At 41.4% G+C, this 19,109-nt stretch overlaps 1 protein-coding gene across 10 annotated transcripts in view; it reads left to right on the top strand.

Annotated features, from left to right (window-relative positions):
* Positions 1-19,109, top strand: part of CAST (calpastatin) — a 130,083-nt gene that overhangs the window by 21,132 nt on the left and 89,842 nt on the right. For 8 of the 10 annotated variants that reach the window (XM_045197887.3, XM_045197882.3, XM_045197886.3 and 5 more), the window contains exon 3: positions 12,850-12,921. In XM_045197887.3, coding sequence (XP_045053822.2) covers positions 12,850-12,921 — 72 coding nt within the window. Of the gene's footprint in view, positions 1-12,849; positions 12,922-18,479; positions 18,729-19,109 lie in introns of those variants that run through there. The other 2 variants (XM_024563612.4, XM_024563610.4) reach the window with 2 other exon arrangements.

The raw sequence follows: 19,109 nt of genomic DNA, 5'->3' as shown, positions 1-19,109 counted from the left end.
TTTGAATGTGAGGGCCACACAGTGCACATGCTCACTCAATGGCATCTACTGCCCCCCTGACTAGTACAGTGAAGTCATCATTGTTCACACATGCTCATTCCAGTCCACTCTCCTTGGCTTCCAGTTAATATCAATGTTGTGCAAACTGTTTTCATTATATTAACAATGGCTGGACTTTTCCCAGACGTTCAGTCTAAATGGGAGCAATAATGATGATTACCACAGTCTTAGTCTGTGCAGTGACCTGACAACAATAGCAGTTCAGGAAGAATTTACCAGACATTAGCATAGGTTGGAGGTGAATCAAGACTAAAGCAGGGAGAAAAATTAGAAACATTGAACAATAAAATAAGGCAAAACTGGTAGCCATAGGGATAAGATAGAGGTGAAGGCCGTCACATTCAAGATGGCATTACATGAGATAGCACAGTGATTCTCAAATTTTAACATGCCTAAGAATCACCTAGAGATAGTATGAAAAATTCAGAGTCCTGGGCCCAGTTCCCATTGATCCTAACTTAGCAGATCTAAGGTGGGATCAAGGAATCAATAGTTTTACCAGTTACCAGATGACTCTTATGTCAGCGGTCTTCTGAGCACATTTTGAGTGGAACTGAGATAATTCTTACAGAGTGCATACATAGCACAGGGCGTGGCACACATTACCACTTTTTTCTGGTCTCTTGTTTTCCCTTTTTAAGATAACTTCCCTCTGCAGCCCCTTGGTCAGCTCTTCTCTGCCATGTTTTGGGGACAGCATGGCTCTGAAGCACATTAAGAGTGCCACCATTCTAAAGAGTCATCCGTGTGGGAGGGAGCCCGTTCTAACTCCATTTCTTCCCTGTTCTCCTGGACCCGTCTCTTCAGCTGTTCCTCTTTCCTGTTACTCTTTATTTAATGACTCCTCTGTAGCCTGCATATTAGTTCAGTCTTCCTCATCCAAAACAGTTTTAAAAATAATTGCCTTTGACACTGCATAAGCTCCCATCCCATCTTCCTTTCTAATCCTCACTGCCACAATTCTTGGTTGAAATTATTGAAGAAAAAAGTAGAAAGAGAAGAAAGAAACCAGGAGCCAATGTTGGTAAGTGCCTGCGTGTAGGAGGTAGGAAGGAGAAATCAGCAAACAAGTCAGAGAAGAAGCAACTAAAAGGTAGGGGAAGCTGGATGTTGTAGTACCATCGATAGGAAGGCTGGAGGGAGGGTTTAGGCTGATAAACCCCCTTGCATTTCCAGACTGGTGGGGGCGGAGGAAAGACCCTGAATTGGAGATTGGAGTATTGTAGGTCCCCTGTGGAGCCACTTCTGTTACGACTGAGAGGGTGCTGAGTAAGTGGAGCTTCTGCACAGATGACTCTTCTCTTTCGATGTCATATGTAGGTTTATGCAATGAACATCAGGTAAAGCAAAAACAAACAAGCAAATTTGGAATCAGTGTTTATACAAAAAGTGATAAGTGTGCCAAGATGTATCCCATGTTACGGATTTCTTGAAATGTTTCCCAGTTGTTTACAGGTAAATAGATTCATTTATTATGGAACAATAGCAAATAAGGAAGACATTATTTGGAAAGAACTTACAAATGAATTCTAAACATATGTTTATCTCAATCCTTAGGGCTCTAGACTTTCTGGTTGGTTAGTCACCTTCTGCAGATCAAACCTCTGATTCCTAAGTGGTCTAGTTCGAGCTCAAGGAGCAGAAGTTTTGGACTTCAGTGTGTTCCAGAAATATATCACACTGAAATCTGCAAATACACTTTTGAAGAAAAACATTTCTCTTATAGTAAATCGAAAGCTAAAATGATAGCATAGTCACATTTCAATTTTGGTTTCACTTAACACTTGGATAAAAATTGCTTCTCTGAATATAATTTTGTTATTTTTTTTCCTGCTTCATTTCTTAAAACACTGAGTTAGACTCCATAAAATCTGAAACCACACATCCATTTCACTGGATATTAAAAGCTGAACAGAAAGCTGAATGACTAATGGATTTTTAAAATAACACATTTAAAAGGTAATGAGGGTTGTTACTACCAGCTGCACAGATGAGAGGCTGCTGAAATACTTGTGAGATAGGAGACAGCCTTCTCTCTCTGCCTGAATGCTAAACACAGAGTGTGGGGACACCCAGTGGTTACAAGGAGGAAATTCCTGACTGTGGCGCAGTGTTAAAAAACTGGTAATGAAACGTTTCTAGCCTCAGCCGTGGGAATAAACTGCTGATTTTGTTTCTCTGAATTAACATATGTCGGGGGTGTGTGTGTGTGCATTTTAAGAAAGAGCCTTGGTTTTGACTTCTCATGTAAAATATCTTTAAATATTTGAAAATTTACAAATTACAAGATTGAAATGTTAGAAATATGATTAAACTTTTCCTTTAATAAAAACAAATGACAGTTAGAAATGTGACTGACAGTCATGCATAAAAAAATAAGTGAACCATTTTGACCCAGAAATTCTAATTCCAGGAATTTGTTCCAAGTACATAATAGAGGTGCACTGGATGGCTGTGCGCGAGCGTGTCTGTCATAGCTTTATTTATCCTCACAGCGAACCAGGGGGAGACAGTTGGACAGCAGGAGGGCCCCAGTGAAGTTAGAGCACAGCCTTGGTGCCTAGTTGTCTTTAGCTCCACGCTTTGAAAACATTTAATGAAAGAGGAAAATGCTCGTGTTTAGGTTAAAAAAAGAAAGACTTACGATTCCATTTACATAACACTGAAAACATATTGTGCATATTTTTGTATTTGCATGAAAATAGAAAAATAACTGAAAGTGGTTGTCTTGCATGGCAAGATTTTGAGTGATTTACATTTTCTCCTTTCTATTTTTCTCGTTATTCTAAATGTATTTTTTTCATCAGAGGAAAAAGGACAATAAATAGCATGGGTAATAAATGAATAATTTATTTATTCATAGTGAATATTTATTCAGAGTGTTTCAACAATGATCAGAACTACATCTATGCCTTTGTCTGCTTAGACCTTAAAAGAGAGAAGCGCTTTATATGTGAGCCTTTTTCCCAGGGAGCCCATAAGAGAGAATTCCAGAGCAAGGCCGCTGCTGTGAGTGTGCGTGCACATTTGAATGTAAGTGCATCTCTTAGATACGGATGGAGAATAAGGATTTAAGTACTAAGGCTGCACAAAGGGCAAGGATGGATTCTTAAATATTTTTGGTGCATGGTCCCTTTGGCATCTGACGAAAACTGATATCTTTTCCTCTGCAAAGTACACATGTATGTGAATACCAAAAAAATACTCGCCAAACGTGACCCCTATTTAAAGAGGCTTAAAGGTACATTTCCACGCTGAAGGGGCAATCTTACCCAGTAGAGATATTTAGGAGGCACCATGTAATAATATTTTCCCAGTTGGCTTGTTGTTCATGTCTGAAATTCCACCATTAGCAACTTCCTTAAGCTTCAAAAACATTACCTTCCTCTTTTTAAAAACTGTCAGTGTTCCTAGGAGGGATAATACTATATTAATAATTAACACCTTAGTGGGAAGTAGTTTGACAAGAGGGGAGGAGAATTATGTAAATACTATTTTCTACAGATTTGGTAAAGGTAGTTGAGAACTGGAGATTAGGACTAGCTAACACGTATGTAGGCATTACATACACACCTTACAACTGCATCTTTCTGCAGGAGAAATTGAGGCATAACTAGGTTACGTAACCTGTCTGAGGATAGTTAGTTAGTAGTGGTGCCCAGACTGGACTCCCTTTACAGAGTCTGTGCTTTAGCTAGTATCGGGTACTCTTTGTAGTGTTATCTATTTTAAGAATTCTACCAAAGGCCAACTCCATAGATTCTTTTTTACTGCTTTTGTCAATTTTTGTAACTCCCCTCTCTAACTCTTTTTTCCTTGTGCTGTGCCTTGTTTTCATTGAAAAGATCATAAAGCAAAATTAAGTCATTCCAATCCCCAGGAATCTGCAATGTAAGAAAGTGTAGGGACAGATGTCCCCTCTTCTAGATGGGAAATGTGGCACAGGGGGAAGCTCAGTCACAGCAGACACCCAGGCAAGAGAAGGATAGCGTTCTCCTGACTGCAAGTCGGTGCAGCCATCTCCTAACTGGAGAGCCTAGAGTGGGCTTGGAGATGATGAATGGGGATTGAGTAATCAGGAAAAAATCAAAAACTACTCACTGAGGTGTGGCTACCATAGTGTGAGTCACATGGGACTTCTGCTTTCATAAGTTTCTGCACAATCTTATGAGTTCGTAACTTATTGATCAGTGTGTCCTGGAGGCCAACAGATCCTATCTATTGCATTGCATTTGTAATACCACACATTTATACTTCTCTTGGGAATAAAGGCAATTTGCATTTATTTGTAGGCTGTTTACAACCATGGTATGAAGGAACATGTGGAAATAAGAGTCACAGATCTATGATTGCTGGTATTGGGAAATCTAATTACCCTTTTGAAAGACAATCTATTTCTAGATACTGTTTTCCAATAAAACGTGTTTTCATGTGAAAATAAAATACTTGTCATTTTATAGAGTGAGTATTAAGTAATGGAATTAATTTGTTAACAAATATGTCAAAACACATATTTTAATGATTTTTTATCCTGAAAACTACTACATTACATCTAAGATACCACTGATCTAAAAATGCACTGATCAGAAAATGCTAAGAAAAAAAAAAAAACTATCAGTCTCTGACCGAAGCTTTCTTATATTGATTTGAAGGTGCATCTGTCTGAGAGAGGAGTGAAAGAAGAAAGTGACTTTAAGTCAATAAAATAAACTTCATTAGTAACTTGAAATTTTATACAATTAAGGTATTCTCCCTTGTTCAAATAATTTTGAAACCAATTCCACTTTCACATTCAGAACACAAAAGAATTTTATCTTGCCCTCAATATTTTTTCACTAAAATCAATATTATCTAGTTCAATAGCCTTCCCATCTTTGCCAGATATGAATCTAATTAACTTTTGGTAGTTTCAAAAACCGCAGTCTCCATTCGCAGAATAAATATTTGTTTTGCCTATAAGGATAATCAAATACTATGTTTCAGTTTCTGAAGACAGTTAAACAAACGGTTTCAAAAGTATCTTGAGCAATTATTTGGGCATGCCAGCTGCCAAGTTGAACCCTTGAGGCTTTCAATTACTCATTTAATGCAGAAGTTTTGGGTTATTCATGTGCTCAAAAATTTTGCCACATGTAACATCTGAGCTGTTACTTCTTGATCATTGACAGCTAGAGAGAGCCCTCGGGCCTGCTTTCTCTTGAGAGCTCCCTAGGGAATATTGGCTCCCTGCACTTTGGGGTGGAGAAGACGATCTTTGGATTGGAGGTTGCAGGAACTCTGACCAAGTTCATTGCAGGAAAAGGAACCACGTCTTAGCTGGTGCAGAAGGAACTCTCACCCCACAGTTGGCTATTTATTTCATCATCGTCGGAAGTCTTTGAGAGACTGGGGTCTAAACACCAACTTGCCCTTTTCTTCAGACCCAGACCCTCACTCTTACTTGGGATTTGTTGGGTTTCTTGGATTGGTGGGCTTGTAGTTTTCATCAGATTGGGAAATGTTTTGACCATTATTTCTTCAAATACTTTGTTTCCTCATCTTTCTCTTCTTTGGAGGCTGCAGTCTTATGTATATTAGCTGCTGGAAGTGGTCCCACAGCTAGGCGGCGCTCAGGTCCCTATCCTCCAGTCCTTTACTCTGGTTTCATGCTAGGTAGTTTCTAATGCTAGGTCCCCGGGTTCATGGATCTTTTCTTTTCCAGTGTCTTACAAGTTCTTTATCCCAGTGCAGTTTTCATATCAGACCTTGTATTTACTTCATCCTTAAGTTTGATTTGGGTGTGTGTTTTTTATTTTTATCTTTTTAAGATTTTATTGTTTTATTTTTTAAATTTTTTCCTCTCCTCTTTTTTTTTTTTATTGTTGTTCAATTATGGTTGTCTCCATTTCCCTCCCACCACTCCCACCCACCCCTGGGTGTGTGTTTTTTAAAAGTATCTTCTATGTCTCTCTTTAACATGCTTTTAAAAAGCTTTACCCAGGATATTACACAGATAATATGGAGAGATCCCATTTACCCTCCATCTAGTTTCCCCATTGGTTGTAACTTATGTAATTATAATACAATATCATAAATGGGAAATTGACATTGGTACAAAATGTGTATATAAGTTCTATGCCGTTTTGTTACGTGTGCAGATTTATGTGGGTGGCACTGCAATCAAGATAACATTGTATTTTCCTGCATATGGAAAATAAAGTAGTATTTTCCGCTTCTATGCATGCCTTGTAACTTTTTATTGAATGCCAAGCAGATGTGAATTTCATCCTATTGGGTGCTTCTTTGTTGTTGTTGCCTCAAGTGTTCTTCAGCTCTGTTCCAGGATACAGTTAGGTTACCTGAAAACAGTTGGATCCTTTGGGTTTACTGTGAAGCCTTGGTTGGCTGGACCGGAGCAGCCTTTAGAGGAGGACTACTTGTCCTTCTGCGTATCCCACCCAGTGATTCCGACTGTTGGGAACACGTGCTACTCCTGGCCTGTGGGAGCCCCAGTGGTTATGCCTCTGCTCCTTCTGTGTTTCCTCCCCTACATGCAGGGTTTCCTCCTCTACATGTGGGGTTTCCTCCTGGGCAGGCACGCACAGTTCTCCGGAGCTCTCTCTGCAGCTATCCTCCCTGGTGCCCTCCCTGGGAACCCCCAGAGCCCCCTTGGCCTGCAGAACTCCCACCTCCACCCCCTCAACACAGAGAGACCCGTAACTTCTGCCTTGGTTCCTCCTCCAGCTCCCTGTTCCTGTACCCTGGGAACTCCGGGCAGTGAACAGTGGGCTGTGACAACCTCAGGGCCCCCTCCCTGGTTCCTGTCTCCGAGAACGCTGTCCTGTGCTGCCTGGTGCCAGGGTCTGAAACCACTAGTTCATGTAATTGTCCCGATTTCTTTTAGTTGTTTAAGATAGGAACACTTCTCACTTTTGAAACTAAATTTCTTGACATAAGAACATCATTAAGATAAAAGAGAAACAAACCTGAACTTGGAAGAAGGATGTGACCCAGTTTACATACATAGATTCCTTCATTTACTCTTAAAGAGGTTTGAAAATAGTTTTGGAGTTTGGTTATTAAATTTTTCTCAGTCATAAGCCTGGTCATTAAAATACTTTTTTGTTCATATACTAATGCATTTTAGTGCTCTGCAGATATTCTGCTAATGTTTAACTGTGCAACAAAAACTGTTGAAATCACCTCTTCAATATCCTGACCTGACACCCTGTGTAGTTCTCAGGAAACACACTGAGGCCATGTCTATTCCTGTAGATTGGAATGACCCTGAGTCACCCCTCCTCCTCCTCCACACACCCACAGACCTGTGTGACAATGTTGGCACCTGTGGGACCCAACCGAGCAAGGTCCAGAGGGCCCATCATCTTGACATCTGATGCAGGTCTATGGGGACCTGCTGCTCCGGCTCTGGCGGGGGGAAGGCCTTTCAGCAGTAATCCTGTAAGTGACCCCGGGCTTCCCATAGCTGGGACGTGTTGAGTAGTCGTACTCTGTCTGTCTGTGGGCTGGATGCGTTTCAGGCGATCCCCAGAGCAGCTCACACCGGGCCAGGACCAGATGTGTTCCTACTAGTCGGCGTCATCAGGTAGAGTCCTCAGAAGGGTGTCATCTCTGTATTGAAAAGAAAGTTACTCCTCGTCTGAAAACTGCACTTATTCAACTTAACAAAGCGTAAGAGCAAACCTCAAAAGGATCACATTGTTTCCAAATAAATTAACTGTGTCCCTTATCAGAATCATGGCTAGTCCTAAGGAAAAATCACTTTTTTCTATCCAGTGAAAAAACAATTATTTTTTCTGATTAGATAAATAATAAAATCTCATGGAAAATTCTCAACAGCCACTAAGACTCCTCCTGAGTCAAAACTAGGCCCCCAGGGGTTCCCCTGGGGAGTTCAGTCTAGCCCATTGATGTCAGGGACTTTGGGCCTCTCCCCTTGGAGCAGGGAGCTTCCGCATGGTCCCACAGACCTCAGGCCTTACCTCGTCACATTTCACCCTCACAGCCCCCCTCTGAGGTGTGCGGAGGGCCATTCTGTTTTTCAGATGTGAAATTAGTGTTTGGCAATGTTCATAAACTTGTCCAAGGTTTCATAGCTGACAGCTGGTAGAGCCAGGATTCTTGCGACGGGCATCAGAAGATAGGACCGTCATTCCAGAGAATGAGGTAGCTTTCTTTGCAGAGTCACTGAGGCTCAGGATGACACCAGGCTTCACTCCCGGGGCTTTCCTGAGATTTTTAGGGGCTGGCGATAGAGCAACTCTCCGCCTGGCTCTTGGAACCTCATTGGTACTTTGTAAACAATTTTTAAGACTTGAGTTCTGATTCATTCAATAAAATTTTTTTATTATGAGTTAGAACGGACATACAAAAAAGGTATGCAATTAATTCTTTTCATGCCTTTCGACTGCAGACAGAATTGATCTAATCTGGGCATTCTTTATTGAACTTCTCTGCTAGAGCATAAGGTGCCTCTTTGTGGGTCTCTTAGCTACCAGACTCAGAGCCACTTTTGGAGCTGGGGAAAGCTGCCAAGAATAGAAGGTGTGGTTTCTTAGTCCATGGACTCAGGGCCCGTGTATACTTGGGAGTCTGTGCCTGAGCAGGAGAGATTACACATGTTCTCTGTAAATGGACCAGACTTGGTGTCCCGGAGTTTGAGTCCAGTAGAGGCAAACAGGGCGTGAAGGATTCCACTTCTGTCCCTGTCCATCAGTAGGACTGAGGCCCTGTGACATGATGAACTGCCTGGATGACTCAGCTGGGCCTGCAATTTGACAAGCAGGGAAGAGAGGCAGGCTCTTCCTGACAATTTCCTTTCTATAAAACTTAAGTTAAACAAAGAAGAGCTCATATATTAGAAGGAATATGATTGGCTGGCAAGGAAAAATTTGCTCCATGGCCTTTAGTCTCCAGGTTTACGGAAAAATAATTTAACTTAGAATTTGAATTGTCATAGTATTGGCATCCTCATTTACTATCGTAAACTTTTAGAGACTGGAGTTCATCTGTATGTTAGGACAAATGCAGGCGCATAGACAAATACGCTATTTTGAGAGTTCATGCCTTCTGTGAGTAAACGAATTATTTCTGTTCTGGCTGAGGGTAGATCCAGCCATATTACTGGTTAGGGAACGTGCACACCTAGCTAAGTGAGAGATGCGTCCAGGCCAGAGTGGGGTTTCTAAGGACCAATGATGATGGTAAGGAGATGGGGGAGTCAGGTGAGGAAGACACCTGCAAAGCTAAGCAGGAGGTGACATGAAGCCAGAGGACTTTGAGAACTTATCACTTGGAGGCCAAGGAGGACTCACAAGGGCTAGGTGGCACCCAGAAAGATCAGGAAGCAGGCCAACGCTGGAAGAAACTGGTGACCCAACCATACCTGATGCTGGGGCCATCCTAAGCCACTGTCACTTCAGACTAAATTATCTCGACCCGGCATCCTGTTTCAGCTCATACCATACGCCTGTGCCCAGCACGTGCCACCTGCACTAGCTTCTTTCTGTTCCTCCAACTTGCCAAGCCCATTCCCACCTTAGGGCCTTTGTCCATGTTACTCCGTCTACCTAGCACGCCTTCCCTCCGCCGTCCCATGTTTACATGATTGGTTTATTTGCAGCCAGGTCTGAGTCAAACAGCACTTTTGTCTCTTCTGTCTGAGGCCGCCCTCGGCCAGTCACTGTGTTTCATTATCCTGTTTTAGTGTCTTCACACACTCATCAGTCACTGAGACTATCTTGTTTGTCTTGACTTATTTAGAGCCCTCCGACTGGAAAGTGCGTGCTATAAGAGTAGGAGCTTTTTTTGTTTAAATGGTCATTATATCCCTACTGCCTAGAATAGGAGAGGCTCATAGCCAGGGCTCAGCAAGTGTCCATCCCACGAGCACGTGAATGAATGAAGGAGTGTGTGAAGTCAGACACAACTGCAGAAAGAGAACCAAGTCTTATATATCAGCCAAACAATCTATAATTAAATTTTGGCTACTAACCTGAGAACAAGAAGTCTGCTCTGGTCTCTGTGTGGTGTATTTCTATGCTTTTCTTTTACCTTTTACATGCCTGACATTGACTAAGGGCTTAATGAATATTTGTTAGATAAAAATTTAATGAAATATAACTTTTACAAATTCTACCCTTGTTTCAGATGAATTAAATTGCTCCTTTGTAGACTAGGTAATCTAGGTGGCTCAGGGGACAAAGCTGGCTTCGGGGTGACAGGTCATGCCCAATGAAAGCTGAGAGATCCTCAAGTTTTGAGTCATCTTTTGAGTTAAAAGACATTGAATTTATTAGTAAATCATGTTTTTAAAGTACACCATGAGTTGATATAGTGGTAAAATAAAAATCAGCATGTGTTTAAATAGTTATTATTTTTAACTTAGTTTCATAACTCACCCAAAAGGCAAGTTTTTTAATTCTCATGTGTTGCAGTGGAATCCATTTATAGGTTAGCCAGGGTTCAGTCTGTGGGCTTGGATGTAATGAATGGATGCTCTAGTTAGCACAGCACAGGACCGTGACCTTCCTTGACTGTAGCCGAGACCGAACACTAATAGCTGGGATGCGGCACAGCTGGGCACACTGGACCATGACGTGTGTTCTGGGCTTCAGTCTCCTCCCTGGAAAATGAGGAGGTGGAAAGGGTAACAAGGTTAAGACAAACAACCCCATTGCTGTGTTCTTGTCTTTATTCTTATGTTTGGTCCCTTACACTGAATCTATGTACACATAGTGCTTATCAGGAGCTATTTGTTAATATGCTTTATATTTTGAAAAGAGACTTGGGATATGGATAAAATTCAGGCCAACCCTTTCTTTCACCATCTCCCATATCACACCTGCATTCCTAGCTTTTTCACAGCCTCATTTATTTCTATCACATTTATCTACGCTTTTTCTTCCCTTGGTTGACACTAATGCATGTGTGCTTGGGAGATACTATTCAGTCTACAGGGGATGCCTGGGAGCCTGGGACTCCTGCAAGTGCCTCTGAGGTCCCTTAGATACCCACTTCATAAAAATGTGTCCCCCTACTCTCGTGGTGATCGATCTTCGTGAAGTGCTCTGAGATGGTCAGCCAGGGGCCAGGGGGAGATTATGTAATACTTTGAGGACAGCAAGCTGACGTTTGGCTTTTCTTCTTGCTAAGGTAACATTTACCCTGAGAGAAAAGAAGGCTTCTGCTCAAGCTTCTATGGCAGGCATTTAAAAAAAAAGAAGAAGTAGTGTGAATTTTGCTAAGTGTTTCTACTAAATGTTCAACAATTAAACCTCATTATTCTCAGTTATATATTTTTCAAAATTTTGCTGCATGGATATTCAACTCTTCAATGTGTTATATGTCAGCTAATTGGTGCATTACAATCCCTCTGTATTCAATGTTTAGACCATGTTGTTCATATTTTATAGACAGAGCCTAATCTCACCATTTTATATGATGAAACTTTGTAGCTCGTATGTTTGCTTCTTTGAAATGTATTCATAAGAGATATAAGCTATCAAGGCCTTGTTGAGAAAGCAACTGTGTATTTTAAATCTCCTCCCCCACTCATTGTCCTTTTATCATTTAAATAGTTACAGTTGTATAAGAAAATACAGAAAAGCACAATGAAGAATATTTTTAAAAATCATTCTTAACCCTACCATCAGAAAACAACCCATATGAACTTCAGAGATTGTATTCTACACACAATTTTAAAATCTGAGTTTTCTTTATGTAAAATATGAATAATATGCTTCATTTAAAGAAAGTTGAGATAATATGCTTATCTCAACATGGCATTTAATAGAGCATGATACTGCACCCTGTAGCTGCCTCTAGCCTAACCCCCCACTGCGGGAGGCAGGATAGGGAGGTAGGGAAACAGGGTCTGAAGCAGACATCCTTGTTTTAACTCACTGTGACCACGGTCACGTTTCGTGCCCATTCCTGTCCTTGGTCTCCTCATCCATAACATGGAAATAGCAGTAGTACCAGCTTTATGCCCAGTAATGTAAGGACGAAACAAATCATTATACATAGTACTTAAAGTGCTTAGAGCACTTACAAAAATACTGTCATGTGTTCTATTGTTGAGCATTATTATTCTATCATTATCTAAAATTTCATTTTTCTAATAAAATAGTTACCTAGCACATGGTAAGTACTCAGTAACATTCATTATTACCTATATCATTTTCAATGTTTTGATGGTATGATACTGTGATGAGTATCTTGAAAGAACAAATGCTTTTGCTCTTATCATGTTGCTTCCCTAAAATGAGTTTTTAGAAGTGGAATTACATCTTTGCTACTTCCTGCTACACCGCCCTCCACAGAGGGTGTATCGCCTGTACTCCCTGTAGCACTGCGGGTAGAAGGCAGCTGCTCCTTGGTTTCTGAAGTGCATTGTGGTAGAAACTGGCAATGGCCCACGTGAGGGGTTTTGCTGTTATTCAATATAAAATCGTTGAATATTGAACGGTTGGGATTTATTCAAATTACTCTTCTTTTCCAATATTGATATAGTGGGGCATATAATGCAATATATAGATTGTATATCATAGAAATGTACACTTGAAACCTACATCACCCTATTAACCAATGGCACCCCAATAAATTTAGTACAAATATTGATAGAGTCTTCATGCAAAGTTATAAAAAAAATAAAAGACGTAAATTTTTGTGTGCTTTGTCTATTATATAGTCTGATTTTGCTGGAGAGGGTATTTGTATTGGTATTTGCACTTGACTACCTTGTTAAGGGGCTTTCCCCCATTGAAGTAGATATTTTCTGTTTTCAAGAAAAAAGCAGCAAGTCATGGCAGCAGTCAGCCCTCCAGGACCCATGCTGGTGGGACAGCCCCGGCCGCCCAGGTCAGTCATTTCCCAAACACCACAATTCGTCAGCGCCAAGGTGTGTCGTTAGTGGGTGGGGCTGACAGCAGGGAGGGGGTGTGGGGGGGGGGCCGTGTCCACGTATCACTGAGAGATTTTGAACAAAGTATCATTTCTGCACTGGGGGAATGCAGTTGCTTAATGATTTTATTTAAAACCTAGTAAAACCATTTATGTTATAATTTTTACTGGCATATTTTAATGTGTACAGTGAATATTATTTTCATCAATATCTCTAAATATAGTGTACTTTTGTACATACTGTGAGTAAGAAATATAGTTCTCCCACTTCTTCAGAAAAGAATTCAAAGTGTCTTACTGAGCATTAATCATACCAGGCTCTCTTCTAAGTACGCTGTATAATTATCCTATTCTCATAACCTTATATTATTATTCCTTTGTACCTGCCTGAGGAAACCAGAGCTTAGAGAGGCTGAGTGGTCTTGACAAGATCGCCACGCCAGTGAGATGGAGGTAGAGTTGAACCCAGGTTTTTTGTTCACACAAGGTCCTGGACGTGCTGGGCCTCATATGATCTCATTGAGTGTTCTTTGGTAGTGTAACCCGTCAGAGCTTTGCGGCTTAAAAAGATCACTGAAATGTCACCTTTCAAGAAAAGAAACTACAATTTTGGCTGGTAGGTTTTAATAATATGTAAAATACTTATGTTCAGCCCATTTCAATTTGTGTTCTTCCAGTATGTTCAAGATAATCAAAAACCTTAACCTATTTCAAGATTGTCTATACACCTTTTTAAAAAAGATTTTATATATTTACTTTTAGAGAGAAGGGAAGGGAGGAAGAAAGAGGGAGAGAAACATCAATGTGTGCTTGCCTCTCATATACCCCCAACTGAGGACCTGGCCCACAACCCAGGCATGTGCCCTGACTGGGAATCGAACTGGCGACCCTTTGGTTCACAGGCCAGTGTTCAATCCACTGAGCCACATCAGCCAGGGCTTCTATACACCTTTTTAAATAAGCATTTTTCCTTTAAAACTGGTGGCTCTTCTAAGGTCTGTGGACTTTCTCCTGTAGGTCACTTGCTTCATGAAGAGTTAAGACTTTTTTGGCTCCCAGAACCCTGACTGCTTTCCAGGTCCCTGAAAGGTGCCAGAACCAAAACTCAGCTGAGAAATGAGAAGAGGCTGGGCACGGAGTTGAACACCATCCTAACTAAAAAAGATTTTTCTTGACATGTTCTGTTTTTTTTTTATAGTATTAGGACATTTATTTAACTTATACTTAAATTATACCTCTAAATTATGCCTCATTGGCAAAACTGTAAGCCAATGAGATTGGCAAAACTGTAAGCCAATGAGATTTAGTAAATCACTTGTAAATGGTTTCCAGCATCGTTACCTTAAACTCTTAGAAGATCTGTACGTTGTGGAAAACCACACTCAGTGTTTTCTTGAGGATAGTCATAAGAATCAAACCCTTTCCATCTTTTTCTTCCCACAGGAAGTTATCGTTTAATCATTCTGGTGTAGAATGGTTGTAAAGAATTTGGATGTTTCCCCCAGAACCTGCTCCGTCTCGGGAAGCTCAGGGAGGGTCTTAGCTGGGAGGTGGAGACATCTAGCCACGTGTTTATTGTTTTGGTATTTAATAGCAAACCTGACATTCTTTCCTTGGCTTCTAAAACACTGTCCTCTCCTACCTCCATTCTTCTCTCTGCCGTTATTCTTTCTTACTATGGTTGCCTGACTCACTTTGCTTCACCAGTTTTCTGAATATTAGTTTTCCCTGGGTTTAACTCTTCATTCCTTTTTTTCTCGTATCTTTAATTCTTATATACATTGGAAGAAAATATATATATATAATGTACTTCCTTATTTTTTCTTTTGATCCATGATTGAAGGGGCTTTACCTCAGTATTATCGTCACCTAAAAATAAATAAATAAAACGAAATCATTCCCATGCCTTATTTAGAAAAGCTGGGAGTAATAGCATTTGTGATCACTTGAAACCTTTATTGCACAAGTAATTATCATAACACATACAGGCAACAATAATATTTTCTCAACACATTCAAAAGGCATGACAAAATACTAGATGCAATTTGTGGTGAGAGTTAATACTGCTTTTCTTGATTCTGGACACAATCTACTTGAAAGTTAAAATGTGTGATAAATATACAATGATTAAGAACACCAAGTCTCTCTTAAATATTTAATTTGAAGCTTATGCATACGCTACGTATCATAGAATAGTCACCATGTATTGCAGGACTGTTTTATATGAATTTTTACAAAATGGGAATTGTGTACACAAATAATATCACTCCTGCTGGTCTCGGAAGATCCAAAGCACTTAAGTGGCATTACTATTTCTAACTCAAGTTAATTGTTTTAAGATATTTAGTGCAGAAATTACATAGGATCTTATTAAAGCCCAGGTGAAAACAGTTTTGATTCATAATATCATGCAATTTTATTGCTGGAAAAGCTCTCAGGCAACTTCTTTCATAACCACCTCCCTGTTCAGGTGAGGAAGCCAAGGTTCAACCTGCACTAGGAATCTCTCTGTAGGAGAGCACAGCTACTAAGAAGATGTAATAGTTAAGGTTATTAATTGTGATTGGAATCTACTCTGAATAGTTCAAGCTAAAAAACCAATTTCTTAAGGCTAGCAGTTAGCTCATAGAGAAATCCAGAAAGCTCTGGCAAAAAGAGTCTGCGGTTTCACAGCAGAAACAATGCCCAGCCACACTGTGGGAGCTTCTGCTGCTGGTACCACAGCTCAGCACTTACCACATTTAGGACCGGAAGCCAGAAACTCTGCCACTTCCAGTCTTGAAGACTGACAAGCCTTAGTTCAGATTTCCCAGTGCTCGGGGGCATCCTTACACTGCTTACGCTCAGGCTTTCTTTTTTGGCACATCTAATTGGCCAACATCAGTCACATGCCTTAGCCTTGCTACAAGGAATCTGGGGTTGTGAGTATTCTGGATTCTACTTTGGGAAGGCGCGGACTGATTAGGTGGGAAATCATTAATATGTAAGTGAGGGTTGGTGAATGTGTGGTCAGCTGCCAACTGACAGATACCCACTACCGAAAGGAAAACAGAGAGATTACCTAACTCAGGGGTGTCAAACTCATTTTCACTGGGGGCCACATCAGCCTCACAGTTGCCTTCAAAGGGCCGAATGTAATTTTAGGACTGTATAAATGTAACTACTCCTTAACCAGGGGTGAGGAGCTCGGCACTGCTGCTGGGTAGAAATAAGGCGGAGGGCTGGATTCAGCCCGCGGGCCTCGTGTTTGCCACCCGTGACCTAACTGAACTAAAAGGAACCATTGATCATATGTTGTTTAGTAACATTAGGCCTTTTAAACCAAAGGAGGTACAAACAGCTTTTCTCCCTGCTGGAGGGGAGAAAAATCTCATAAGCACTTGTCGGAGAAATACTTTGTGATTTCGGCCCTGTTTCTGTCACATAGGGCTGTGTTGAGCGCTGACACAGGTCTGCTCTCTGCGGCGCTTACTTTTCCCGTCTGCGGTACGAGTGAGGGGCTGTGCTGTATAAGGTATTCGGCATTCGGTGCCAGCCTCGCCTGTAGTGCTGTGGACTACCTGTGGTTAGTGAGCTGACTCTGTGTGCTAAATGGGCAAGCATTTTCATTTTCGTAATTATGCATGTATTTTAATGTGCCATAAAAAGTGAACTAGAACTTCACATTCATAATCCCATGACTAGTTTTTCAGGATAAGGCTAAATGAAAAGTTAAAAAATAGATCTATATTTTAAAATAATAAGTGAATATAGTATACTAATTACAAATTAAAAATATATAAGAATATTCAAATAAGTGTTTGGGAAACATGAGCAGGAGCAGTATTTTTTATATTTGAAGGTGCATCAGTGGGGGTTATTAGAATGGAGTCTCCTTCAGGAAGTCTGGGGGAGGGAGCCAAGATTCTGTTTTTCTAACGAGCCTCCAGTTGATGCCAAGGCTGCTGGTCTGGCAACTACAATTAGAGGAGCAAGGATGCTGAATTGTGCTGAAAGTGGTAGTTAGAGAACCTGTACCTCAGATTACCTCAACATTGACTGGAGAATCTGGTTAAAACACAGATTCTCAGGTCCCAAGCCAAGACATTCTGATTTACTGGGAGAGGTAAGGCCTGGGGCTTTATGCATTTAAAAAGTACCCTTCAGGTATTTCTGATGCCAATGGTATGAGGACCACACTGGGAGAAAGGATGAGCCCCAGGCACTGGACAGTCACAGAATATTGGGGGATACTAATGTCCGTCTTCATCTTTCAGGAAAGGAGCCACTTTCTTCCTGCCTTGCAGGTTATGAATCTTTGGGAAATGTACTACATAACGTGCAGTTACTCATCAGTACTCTTCAGGAGCACAGAAATACTAGCCTTCATTGTAAGAGATATGTTGCCTAGCACCTCGGACTGTGGGAGCCGGAGTTCACCCCTGTTGGGGTGTGGCCCCAATAAGTCACCCTGTGATATTTATGTCACAGGAGAAAAGACTATCAGGGAAACCAAGATAAGCCGAGGTTTAGTTTAAAAAAAAAGAAGAAGAAGAAGAGAGAAAATGCTAGGGTTAAATAAAAAAGGATTTTTAAGCTATATTTTGATTAGAAAATTGTAAGGACAGGGTCTTCTGCTCAGGAAATTATAAAATATTAGGTTGGAAGGGCTCATACTTCACCAGCTTTACTTAACCAAAATAAGTGAACAATGAAAATAAGCAAGGTGGCCGTGAGGAGCACCCTGTAGGGGAAGTCAGAGGGAGGCCAGCTGCTCTGACTACCCGGTGCACGTCGTTGGGTACAAAGCCGCGCAGATGAGCGCTCCATCTGCTGAATGTCCCTGTCACCTCCGCCTTGGCTGGACGCAGCACTGAGTCGCTCTCAGGTCTCTGCTGCCCGACCGCTGACCACAATCCCCTGCGCTCACACTGCAAGCTGAGCGCCCATAGTGTTTATTGTCATTGGTTTACGGCTTTGGGAAAAGTTGACTTTCCATATTTCCTTTAAAATTATATAACTTTTTTTTTCTGACCCCATCATTTATTCTGTATCTGTTCATTGGCATGCTTCCCTAAGAAAGAGCACGTCTTTTTCCATTTACTTATTTTTTCATTCATTTATTTATAGCAATATGAGCTCATGAATTCTTATTTTATTCAATAGATTAAAATCTATTCGTTTTTAGTTTGAAATTTTTAGTCATAATGTATAATTAGCACAATTCTGACCCTGTTAAACTGCTCTTTTAAAAAAACCCATTATACAATTTGAAATGTATTTTCAAATCCATAGTGGCGGTCATAACCAATTTGCTTTATATTTGAAAACGAGATACTGGAGGGAGGCGTTTATTTGCAAAGAACACCCACTGTTGCTCCCTGATTTTGGTAGAATCAAAGGGTGACAGCTTAGGAGCTACAGACCTCTGCCATCAGCCTGCAGTTTGGCCTGCATCACAGGCCGAATTACTCAGTCAGCCTCCGGGAAGCCACCCCGTGACGAGTCACGGAGTCACTGGCGGAGGGAGGGCGGGGAGCAGCCTGCGTAGTGTCGCAGGACCGCCCAGTCCTCTCTACGGGCTCGGCCACCGCGGCTAAACTGAAACCACAGGGGCCGAGCCCAACCAAGAATGCAAACATCCTGAAACCTCGGCTGAATTCCCTGGGCCCCGGAACTGGACGCAGAGTGAGTACTGATTTCTGCTGCTTCTCTCCGAGGCTGTGGCTGCTTCCTGCTTCCAGGGGGTGCGGCCCAGGCGCCGCCTTCGCTCTGGCTCCAGCCCGGTGAGTCCCAGGCTCCGACCCAGCCACCCGCTGTCTTCGCTAGGCTTGTACATGCGCTCTTGCTAGTCTCTTGACCGTAAAGAGACATTCCTTTCCAAATGGGTTCTCAGTTCAAGTGTGTTATTTGTTAACCTCTGCTCTCAGTTGATTACACTGTTGCTGGCTATTCAGCTGGGAATGTGTCTGGTAACCAGACTCAGCAGGGTTACAAAAACCAGGAATTTGTGTGACCCGGGAATAATGCTGAAAGAATGAAAACAGCATCTGTGTCTATGTTGGTGGCACTTTTTTTCTCTAGGGTTGGACTCCCCACACCCACCCCAGGCCCTGCCCCCACTACTGTGCTGACCTCGGTTTTAGAGAATGAGTTCACTCAGTGTA

Source organism: Desmodus rotundus, chromosome 1 (assembly GCF_022682495.2).
Source record: "Desmodus rotundus isolate HL8 chromosome 1, HLdesRot8A.1, whole genome shotgun sequence".
In the NCBI taxonomy this organism is placed as follows: domain Eukaryota; kingdom Metazoa; phylum Chordata; class Mammalia; order Chiroptera; family Phyllostomidae; genus Desmodus; species Desmodus rotundus.
Note: the sequence above shows the minus strand (reverse complement) of the source record. Positions and strands in the feature narration are given on the sequence as shown.